We start from the raw sequence: 12,078 nt of genomic DNA on the forward strand, positions 1-12,078 counted from the left end.
GAACGTCAACAAGAAGTGACATCGCCCAACATCGTTTAGAGCACCTTTAAGTATCAGTTACCAAACATGTTTCTAGGCAGAAAGTAATCCCATGCTTCTGAAACCAAGACCTCCTATCTGTCCATCTGGCTATAAAATGGGATTAACCATTCCAAGTTCTTTGTCACTTTTTTAGATGTTTGTCGATTTTTCTGCATTTTTTTTTAAAGTGCTCATACTATGCTTTTTGGCTTTTCCCCTTTCCTTTATTGTGTTATATATCTTTTTGTGCACGTTATAGGTTTACAAATTGAAAAAGCCCAAAGTCCACCCCAAAGGGACTTACCATCTTCCAGAAAAAAACACTGTTCACATACTGCTCCAAACAGCTCTATTGTCCAGCCTTTATTTCCGTGACTTTGTAACACACGTTATAATGCTCGCCTAGCTGCTAGCATGGCACGCCCTCATTCTCTGCTTCTGACTAGTTAGCAGTACTTACTGCGCATGTGTGACTCCCAACAAAGATGGAACAGAAGTGTGATGCCTCACTCTGTAGCTAAAACAGAGAGCTCAACACACAGGGTGAAAAGAGGAGCTGCAGCAATGTGCAGTACAACAAAAATATGGTGTTTTCTGAAAATTAAACCATGTAAACCTATTCTGATATAACCTCTAAATACAATTATGAACCTGAAAATGAGCATAATATGAGCACTTTAAATGCCCCCCCCCCACGTTTTTGAAGTTTTTTTTTGTCACTTTTTTCAACATTCTTTTATCCATTTTTTTTTTTTCAAATGCTATAAAATTGGATAAAACAACCAAATTCTAATTCATAGTGAACTTCATCTTGAAGTGAAGTGAATCATCTTTTTTTAATTGTGAAGAGCGTTGTATGGGACCATCCACGTTATTTTTTTTTGGGACAATTTCAAAATGAAAATGGGTCAAATTTGACCCGAGGACAACAGGAGGTTTAAATAAAAGCCTTCCTGGGATTTGATAAGTTCACATTTAAAGTCACTTTTTATCTTACCTTTAGCTGAAACTGTCCCTTTTCTCACCTTTATTCATAAACTTCATTCTTCAGAGTCTCAGTACATCAAGGAGAGATCTCTGTTGTGTTTTGTTATACCTTGGGAACAGTCGGTAGGAACAAATATCTTTTTGAGGATTTGCTGCTGCTCTAGCAATAAAAAAAACAACCTTATGTCGGTTAACATTTTTAACATGTCTAAACACGTCACAGGGATCTGATAGCAGAATATGTCAGACGGCTCCTATTATTATTCAAGGACATAAACACCCTTTTCCCTCTTTCTGCTGCAAAACATTCCTTTGGAAACGTCTTTTAAGAGGGAAGTACACTCCCAGAGGGAGAACAAGATGGCTCTGACTAACTATGTATTTGAGGTTTGAAATTTCAATGTTAAATGCAGATGTTATCAATGTCTTAACGTGTCACTTCACATTTTAAATTGAATATGGATTTACAGTTGACGGTGAAAAAAATTTACTTATTTGTTCACCTTATCGCGATAAATGAGTGAATATTTTGTAACTTTTAACTAACTATTTGGCCGACAAGTTAATAGAAAAGACATAGCAGACTTGCATTCCAGAAAGGTTTTGTAAGTTGAGCAACATTAAAGCTTTAACAAGCATTTTAACTGGGTTTGTGAGTATGCTGCAAGTTTCCCATAAAAAACAGCTGAAAGAAGGACTAAAGTTCTGGCCTTTTAGTCATGAGACAGAACACCTTTTGGTGAGGTAAAATATTTTTTACATACCATTGATTTCCTATTGATATGTTGTTGGAGATGAAGTAACATCAGCTATTTTGATAATCGATTACTTTATGAAATAACTTTTCAAGCAAACATGTGATGGTTCCAGCTTCTGAAAGGGCGCATGGACTGCTTCTCTTGGTCCTACATTTGAATATATTTGGATTTTTGACAGTTAATTTGATAACATCGCCTTGAGCTCTTTTTTTCGGCATTCACATGCCGTATCAACATCAGACTGGAAGCTGAAGGTTCAACACTGAAGCTTAGAAAAAGGTAGAACGAGGTTGCACAGTGGAGCGACATGTTAAGTGCAATGGCAATGTAACTGACGAAATAATGAAAACACCTCATTGCTTATTCATATTGGAATTTGAACACAAAAAACTAGACCACTAGAATTTGAAATGAAAGGGTATAGACCCTGGCCTATTGGCAATAACCAGCAGAGTTAAGATGTACATTCAACCCCGGTTTTCTGAAATGATGTATGTATGATGTATGTAGCTCAGTCAGACTCTCAGGCAGCGTTCAGGCGGAAGATGATTTAGCGATTGCATGGCCCATATTCACACACTGAATTTGACACCCAGCATGTTTGTAATTCAGAAACAGAAATCAATGAGAGCTCAGTGAGCGGTTCATTCATCCAATCAGGTTTACTGTAGGTTTATTTTGATATCTGAGTAAAGGAGAGAACTGTCTGTCATCTATTCACCAACCTACTTGAAATTATGCCTGTCAAGATAATTCATTAATGACCCCAATGAGTGCAGGGGGATGGGTTTGCCAAGATAAGAAAGACCCTGACCAGGCATGTCACTCTGGATTTACCTTAAAGCAGTATTGCATGGAGCTCTATTAAGAGCAATACTCTGCATACGAGTGTAGAGGGTGGTGTCTTTCATTTGCCTGTGCAAAACCCAAATACTAAAAAGCAAAATGGTAAGGAATGGATGACATGTTGTGTTATCTGCTTTAAACGTAAGAGGTCGACTTATCCAATGTAATCAACAGCAACATGTTGAAATTACGATTGACTTTCAGGGTTTGCAAATTATGTGCTTGGTGTGACATGAGTGAAATCAGTTTATGACTATAGCCTGGGACAGGCACATACAAAAAAACATTTTCTATCAACTGATGTAAGTTCTTCAAAGGCGATGAGTGGGGGGAGAAGAAAGTGGGGGATCAGGGCTGTGTAAACCCCAAATCCTTCAAAACACACATGCTTTCACTTTGGTTTCCCTTTCCACAAAAGGTTTGTGTGTTTGAACCTCTCTCCTTCTGTTTGGACTTTGCATGGACTTTGTTCTCCCACAGTCCAGGACATAGACATGCACATGAGGTGACATGAGAACTCTGAATCTTCGGTGTGAACGTCTGTGGTCTGTCAATATGTTTGTTGGCAATAACGTAGACTAGCCCTAAAGGGCATACTGGGATAAGCTCCAGCAGCTCAATCCGAACAGGATAAGTAGTTTAGCGAAATGAGGGATGGAGTCATAGTTTCCCTTATGACAAGCTGGGAAAATACGACAATACGAAATACTTCCAGAGAAATTGGGATTAAGAAAACCTAAGTTATCTCCCCATTTCTCATGGCTCCTAGGCAAAGGGAGGACAAGGGTTTTCATGTTTTCATTGTTTGCAAATATGCAGGGTCAGGCTGTACTTCTCAAGATGTCTTTGTGGTTTTCTTTCAATAAAAAAGGAGCCAGGGCATGGTGCCACGAGAAACAAAATGGACACAGATCATTACAGTAATATTTATTTGTAACCTAATTTATTTTTAACTCTATTACATATCGTGAACATATACAGTGTGTTGTTGCTATTGAGGTGATTCTGCGCCACTGACGGCATCCAACAAAGCAGTTTTTTTAATACATAACTGAAATCTTACCAACATTGCATTCAATTAATGAATGTATGCAGAGGGTATATCCATATGCTACCAACATGTTCTCAAGTCTGCAGAATGCAGTAAAAATTGTTAAGTGAATTGTGCCCTCAAGTGGGTATTGAGAGGAATGAGCACACAGATGTGACAGAAGTACAGAAGTATTACAGGCAAAATGTATAAAGACATCAAAAATACTCATTTTGAAAATAATTACCCTTCTTATAGTGTTATATTATTATATATGCTATACTATTTCATTATTATTATTATTATTATTATTATTATTATTATTCAGGGTTTAAGGGGGAGTTTAAATGTTACTGTAGCTGCTAAGGTGACTGAAGATAATATATGATAATGCATCATATTTTAAAGGAAGATCATGTGTTTTGTGTTAGAACATCTTAATCTGCTGTCAAATAAATGTGTAAAAAGTACAATATTTTCCTCTGAAATGTATGCAAATATACAGTTTGACCTCAAAACGTTAAGTATCCTACTTGAGTAACTGTCATTTTAGGGCAGAAACTAATGATTATATTCATCATAATTAGATCTGTTTTCCAGAGTTACTGCCTACTCCTTTATTCTAGAACATGTCAGAAAACTTCACATGTGAGAACCTGGAACTAGCTAATGTTTTGCATTTTTGCTTGAAAAACAACTTAATTTATTATCATATTTGTTGTCGATTGAATAATCCATTAATAAAGTTTCAAAATATCTGTCAGGTTGAAATTTAGGGAAATGTGTGTAAAATGATGCACAAGACATCTTCAATATTTTCATTCGATGGAATAGTGAACGCCTTGGGTCTGGGGTTAGAATATTTCCCTCAGTTTAAACACAATGACTGTATATATTAATGGACAGAGCACCTGTGACGTCACCCATTGGTTTATGGCATAGACTGTTACAGTCAATGGTTTGCGGACTGCCGCTTTGGAGCCTCGAGTGTGACGATACAGGCGCTATCTTGGTTGCGGTCTTGCGGATGTGACGATTTTTAGACGAGAGGGTGGAACTGGAGCTAATTTTACAGTCTATGTGTAATAGCATCAAGGAACACAATGATACAGTTATACATGTAATACTGATATACAGCATGAATTAACTAAGTTAAAGCTACTTAATGGGAAATAAAAGGGAAAATCTATATGTCATGGAATAACTTATTATTTTAGCTGTAGGCTTATTCTCAATTTAGTTTTGCCTATACTTGTAATAATACTATGTTTTGCCACTGCATTTCCAGTTACATAGCGTTACTGCCAACCTAAACCAATTCCATGTGTGAGCAAGCATAGCCTACTAGAACTTAAAAAGGAGGGCTCGTCCGGGATTTGAACCCGGGACCTCTCGCACCCTAAGCGAGAATCATACCCCTAGACCAACGAGCCGCACAGCGCAGCTTCGTACATTTAAAAACAGATGATACCGATGTCTATCTATCTATGTCTTGATTGAGTAATACTTAAGTGGACACGACAGAGAGGAAACGTGTCTGTGTCAACAAAACATTTCCTCATTTTATTCCATTTCAAGGTACTGCAGTACCCTTAAAGTAGACCATGGACCATGACTAACCATGAGTCATCACTGTCTGTGAATTGCAAACTTAATGGAAACCACAAAATGTCCAACGGTTAAAAACGTTGAAAGAAAGAATCGGTCGCAAACGTAAACAGGCCTACAGCTACAGCAATTCACATGAATAACATTATGTCTGAGCAAAATTACTGGTCGTTGCCACAACTTAATTAGGCTAATATCTGTCTAGATTCAGATTCAAGATTCAACACTGTATTGCCATAAGTAGTTACAACTTAGTCTACAATTTGCCTCAGTGAAAGAACAGACAATCAGAGCATAACAGTCAAGACACATAATAAGAAATAAAAACACAACACTTAGCCTGAATACATAACCCCCAGCCTATAGGCCTACATAACCCCCACCCCATAAAACAGTAGGCCTACAGTATGCATTACATAGGCTACATGCGTCTACTTACCGAGATTTACTCACATCATGGCTGTTGTCAATGTTTAATGCGTGAATTGTTTGGGTTTCTCTGAAAACAGGGAAGTGAAAACGGGGCGATATATTTAACACAAATGTCTTTAACTTTATCATTAAATTGTCCATATCTACACTGGAGTTTTGTGGTAAAGCTCATCGCTCAAGCGTACATAGGATATGTGTATTTCTTTGTCGGATACGCCTGTGTTTAATTTAATTAACGGCGGGACTGACTGAAAAGTTTGTTCGGAAGAGTCCATTACTATGGAACGCTGCCACATTGTTGTTACGTCGCTTAACAACCGCCAGATGGCGCCATTTAACACGTTGCCAAGAAGAGGCTGAGGAAGGAAACAGAGAGGATGCGAACCATAAAGGTTTTAATAGATAGGCCCAGAGTGATAGAGAAAGACATGGCTCTGGATAGGCCTATAGACAGGGCTTAATTTGAGCCGGAACACGCCGGAACATGTTCCGGCACCTCCGACGGAACCTTTTTTATTGGATTCGGCACCTCCTGTGTCACTATGAAAAATTAGTCGCCTAAATGAAAAAAATAAACTACTGTATGTGTAGTGTTCAATGTTGTTATCTGTCTTGTTAGTCTTGATTCCCCATTGGAGTTCCACAAAAGTCTTGTGTTTGCATTTTCAATGCGTTTTGAGGTGAATTTTCAGGGTAAGACAGAGGGGGGAGAGGGACGGAGGGAGGGGAGACAGAGGGGGGAGAGGGACGGAGGGAGGGGATCGGCACTTCAACAGCGCGGCGCTGCACTTCAAGTGACACAAGCGCTTGTGCTGGTTGAGGATAAAAATGTCAAAAAGACAACAAAGTTTGCTTAACTTTTTCAAATACGCTGGCCAGTCGGATCCCAAACAAGCAAAAATCGTTTCTGCCGATCAAGAATGTGGAGACCACGGTGGGTTTTATGTTTTAATTGTCCGATGGATAGTTGCTGCTTTTGAAAAAGATCGTTGCAGTGTATTTTTAATTTTTTTTACATTTCGCACCGATGCAGTGCACGTTCTGAAATAAAAATAAACATTGCCCTGATGTACACACAGCGTTGTTTAGGCTTTTTTAGTCAGAGTCAGAGAAGCTACGTAGGCAGGTGTAATTTTTGTTTTGGTTCCGTTACCTCCAAGCCCCGTTTTGAGTCGCCGGATCCACCCCCCCTCTGCGCTCCGGGACCTCCCACTTTACAAATTAAGCACTGCCTATAGAACTTGATCCAAACATCCAAACGATCCGATCTCATCTCACTCCCTGCTACTTTCTTTTAACTAGCTAGGCCTCCTCTGTTTATTTCTTGTCTATTGTACAAATGTACTGTCTTTCTGTGTTACCATAAACCAACGTATAGCTGCAGAAGTGCAAACAAGAACTGGGTTGAAAGAAAATAGGCCTACTGTAAAACATTTTTCTGAATTTGTCACTTCCTGGATGTTCTTTTTGTAATTGTTTGTGTGAGGCAGTACACTAGTAAAAATAGGGTCAGCTTTATTTCTAATTATTTTAATGTGCATAGGGAGGGGAAACACATCAGTCACCAAGGATTAAGCACAGCGTTTGTTGAGGTAAATCACTTTCATTAGACCAGTCCATTAACTGATCCATTAAACTCACATTGTTTAGGGTTTATAGGTCAGTGTTTGCAGAAAAAGACAATTCAGGCAATAGAGCGGCTTTAAATGGTTGTAAATAGGAGTTCCAGTAATGAGTGCTGGCTACGTGTGCCACCTGTTGGCTGTGCAGCACAGGGGAAAGCAGGTCACTGACGTCATGCATATTGATGCATGATGTCACATCCTATAATAATATCCTGTAATGCACATTCCTGAATGCCGCGCCATAAATTAGCTGCTCTAGTTGGCTGTCCTGCCAGATTACATTTTTTGGAACTATAGATGCCTGTACACGTGTGGGAGATTTCCTAAATGTCAAATAGGATACTGATCTTCACTGGCAACACAAACAACAAGCAACCCTTGCCACTACAGAGCAGAGCCGGTTTATTTGAACTATTATAACGAACCAAAATTTTAATTTGTAATAGTAGTAGTTTTTGGATGAAGAAATAAAAACACATCTCTGAAACCACATTAGGAGAGAGCACACATATATGTTATCAGTTTTGCAGCGTAATCAGTGACAGTTTCCATGCTCACTCACTTGCTATTTGCTTTCATTAGTCTTAACTTAATATCCTTTAGTTTCCCCATTCAGTAGCTTTTTAATAGCATACTCCCTTTGTGTGTGTGTGTGTGTGTGTGTGTGTGTGTGTGTGTGTGTGTGTGTGTGTGTGTGTGAGAGAGTGCATGTGTGTGTGTGTGTGCGTCTGTCTGTGTGCATTTGTGGTAAGACGCTGAATGTGTGAGCATCACTGTATTCTTGAAACCACAATTAAAAACTGCTTTCAAGGATGCAAATAGTACATATTTTTTAATTATCAAGAAGCTGCATCAGACTTAATAAATTAACAGTTCAATATGAAAGCAAGTTAAAGACAACAAAGTAATATTCAAACACTACATAACGCCTGCTTTGACACTTTACTGACAGGAAACTATGTATGTATTAACAGCATCTATCAAAACTTTGATATACTTTGTATATAACAAAATTAATGACTGAGCCTTGAGACCCATTGGTTGCTAGGTGGCAGGACCATTTATCCACGTATACCTTATAGAATGTACATATAAATGTGAAAGAACTATGCAGGAAGACAGCCCCAGACGCTCTCAGTCAATGTGTTTGTGTGTCTCGTAGATGGCAGCCTCAGCCCAAACACCCAAAGCAGGAGGGGTTGGCACATATTTCACAAGGATCTGCAGATGTGATGATAGACACTGGAAAGAAAAAAGAAAACATAAATATTAATCTGACCTATAATGTGTTTTTGTACCACCCAAAAGCCAGCTTTTCAGTTTTTAATGGAATGCTGCTTATAGTGATAATGGTATTCATATCCATAACTGTCTCAATACAGCAACAAGAGTGCCATCTGTGTATAATGAGCTTTAATGGCCCCCAAAGACTATTTGAACAGCTTTGAATAGGCCTCTTGTCTGGCATTATTACTCCAGAGCCACTTTATGGTGAAGCTATTGCAGGATGTGCCTAATACAATGTGTAAACAGTGAATTTGAGGAATCCATTTGAGCGAACTAACTGAAACATGCACCTGTTGTCTTTAATCACAAGTCTGAGAGCGAGCACAAGTCTGAGAAATACAACCGTTGATTTAAGTGTCTAAGAGTGTGGTAGATTGTTTCATGTATGACAAAAGTCAAATGTTGAGACTGATGCTCACTGAACAGGTAGTTCAGTAGGTGGTAGAGCCGGTTGGATATTAAAAGAATAGTTTGACATTTTGGGAAATTTGCTTATTTGCTTTCTTGCGGAAAGTTAGATCAGACTCTCAAGTCTGTATGGATTGTTGTACAAATAACATAAATGGGATAGAACTCACTGATAAGCAAGCTTTAGGGTTGTTGGTATGGAAATGTTATGACTTTGGAAAGAATCAGGCTAACAGTTTCCCCCTGTTTCCAGTCTAAGTGCTAAGCTAACCAGCTGCTATACTTGATGAAGCCTCTTTCTCTTTCCTTAAGTGTCCGGCTGTTTTAAGAAATTGTTTAGCCCTTTAAAGAAATGAGATTTTTTTTTGTTTTTGACCTGATTGTCAAGATGTATGTCTTTCTTAGGAACCAAATGGCTTGGGGCTGAGTGCCACCGTTGGAAAATAGTGGTTGCAAAAGCAAATTGATGTTGTTGGGGTTAGTTTTTTCAGCACAATAGAAGTATATTTAAGAGGACCACACTGTACATTGAACATTTAATTCCAGAATTTGTTGGTGCCAAACAAAACCTGATGTTCTACATTTCCATTCGCTCAGTCTTACCTAGTTTGGAGAAAACAATGGCTGCTCCCTTCCCTTGGCACACTGGCTGAAAGACTTGCGGTAGGACAGGGTTGGTGCAAACAGCTACAATGCTCGTCTCAGCGAGGTGAGGGCTCACGTTGTCGTCTAAATCCATCAGCTCCATCAGCTGCTTCACTGCCTCCAAGGGGAAGCTCCTGTCTCCAACCTGGGGGTGGTGGGGTGGGGACAAGAAGAACTGTGAGGGATGAGAAAGAACTATTCTGCCCTGGAAGGAAATACTACTATTTCTAAGATGCATATAGAAAATACAAGAGCAAAGACGGAGTGAACAGAAAGAAACCGCATGGTTGATAAAATAACAAAATGTCAACAGTATTTCCAAGAACAAGTTATACTCACTTTAACCTGCACACCTCCTAGAGCTCGTCTGCACAGACACAGCACCAAGACAAAAACGATACAGAGCACTCTCATTTTCAGTTGATGCAAGATGCTTCTCAGTTTAGAGGGCAGTTTCTTCTGAGGTCGCTGTATATCTGCTCTGCCTCTTATAAGGTGTCGTGACAGATTTAGTGAGTGATTAATTGACAAAGACAAGTGGCAGGGTGAGGCGGGTAAGGGTAGCGGACACTGACTGGTCCAAGATAACCAAAGGCATTGTAAGAACTTTGGATCCTCTTTTTTTTTTAGTTTATAACCACTATCCTCTGAATTTGTTTATAACCTCAATCTCTGTTGTTTCCTCCGTCAGCACAAAGTTTTATTATTGACTTTGGGTTTCATACTAACGCATCCAATGCCTCAGTGCCACGTTATAAATCTCCCCATTGTCTCTCTCCCACATATATTCATCACAGAGCTGTCTGATAACAAAGCAGCCATTTACGTACACAGCTGATCCATATGGGCCACTTGTTTGCACAGCTGTGGTATTTGCAAATAATGACGCTTTTGAGATGCAAATGGAAACTTTTCTGTCTGAAAAACAAACTTAATGCACCTAAATGTGCCTAAATGCAAACCCTTTCTCCGCCATAAACTTGAAATGCTTTAACAGCCAGGTATCACTTCAATTCAATCCAAAATGTGCAATATTAAATCAGTGAAATAAGAAGTTAGATGCTTAAGTCAACTTTTGTGAGAAAAGGAGCAGCTCTTTCCCAACAGATAAGAGTCAAATGTGTGATGTCATTGTGAGTCACTGTCTGGAGCTCCCCCATCAACCAATCAAATGAATTGTAGCCTAACTGTGTGACCCTTTAACTATTAAGTACGTTTTGGACTTGTTGCATCACAATATTTTGTGTATAATATATAAATTCCCCTCTCTGTTACTCACTCACACAAAGACACATACAATAGCTGTTAATGAAAACCATAAAGCAGCTCGACAAGTATTGATTAGAAAATCATTAAAGACTAGAATACTTTCATTGAACATGCTATATATAACTCTTAACGTTTAACGTTTAACCAAGAAGGACACTGTAATACATAATCACAGTAAAGCGTTAAGTTCATATACAAACTACACTGTAAACTGATCTTCTTTCAGGGAAAAATTGAGATTAAAAAGATCCATGGTAATGGCTGTTCTGGGTTCCAGACACTGAGTACTATAACATGGAATTTGAATTTACCAAGCTGGTGAAATATTGGAAAACAGAGAGAGAAATATTAAAATGGGAAGTGTTAAAAGGGAGAATGAGAGCACTCTTTGGAGTATTACAAGTCCCAAAATAGTCAATTAAAGGATATGCAGGACATGAATCAAATTCTCAATAGTTAATAATGGAAAGGTCCAGTGTGGCTTCTGGCACACAAAATAGTGAAAGAATCCTCCTACAAGCAGAAATACATTTCAGCACACTTCAATATGACATATAATCCACAGATTTGTGTGGACAAAAGATCTTCAGAAAGACAAATTGTGTATTTGTTTTAATGTGTATGGAATATAATTTGAAGCTCACTGATGCTTTCAGATATACATAACTTCTAAGCATGCAGCAAACAGGGTGGAGGAGGGTGATAAGTAAAGCAACTCAATCAGAGATTATTTTAAATTATTCAGTTAAGTTATGTGTTTTATTTTATGTATTCATTTAACCTTTATTCATACAGAATAAATTGACTGAGCACTATTTTACTTCTATGCCCTTCTAACATTTGAGTAGAAAATTAGAACAATGGAGTCAGTTAATTAAACAAGAACAGGCTCAGTGCCACTCACTGTTTAATATGGGCCAAAGCATAAGGATGACATATATGGTCATTTACCAACAAGGGCTCCCTCTGTAGAGAGAATAGTACCAGTGGTTATTATGTGGCTCACACAGGAGAGGTCAACCAACTTAACCATATAGAATGGTGTGTGGTGAGTGTTGTAATTATCACCTGTAATGAGTGTTAATGGAGTCTATAGGAGCATCAGGGTAGAGGCAGCAGTGTGTTCATAATATGACATCCCCATAATCCAGAACTGAGAGAA

At 38.6% G+C, this 12,078-nt stretch overlaps 1 protein-coding gene and 1 non-coding gene across 2 annotated transcripts; both read right to left on the reverse strand.

The window, feature by feature from the left end:
- Positions 1-5,003: 5,003 nt before the first annotated feature.
- On the reverse strand, positions 5,004-5,075 carry trnap-agg. The gene has a single exon. It is a non-coding gene; the product is annotated as a tRNA-Pro (tRNA).
- Positions 5,076-8,143: 3,068 nt separating this feature from the next.
- LOC116051490 (guanylin-like) lies at positions 8,144-10,168 on the reverse strand. Its single transcript, XM_031301951.2, has 3 exons — positions 9,987-10,168; positions 9,606-9,792; positions 8,144-8,549 (listed from the first exon to the last, which is right to left on the reverse strand). The coding sequence occupies exons 1-3, from the start codon at positions 10,059-10,061 to the stop codon at positions 8,479-8,481; spliced, it is 333 nt and encodes a 110-aa protein (XP_031157811.1). The 5' UTR covers positions 10,062-10,168; the 3' UTR covers positions 8,144-8,478.
- Positions 10,169-12,078: the final 1,910 nt, after the last annotated feature.

Source organism: Sander lucioperca, chromosome 6 (genome assembly GCF_008315115.2).
Source record: "Sander lucioperca isolate FBNREF2018 chromosome 6, SLUC_FBN_1.2, whole genome shotgun sequence".
In the NCBI taxonomy this organism is placed as follows: domain Eukaryota; kingdom Metazoa; phylum Chordata; class Actinopteri; order Perciformes; family Percidae; genus Sander; species Sander lucioperca.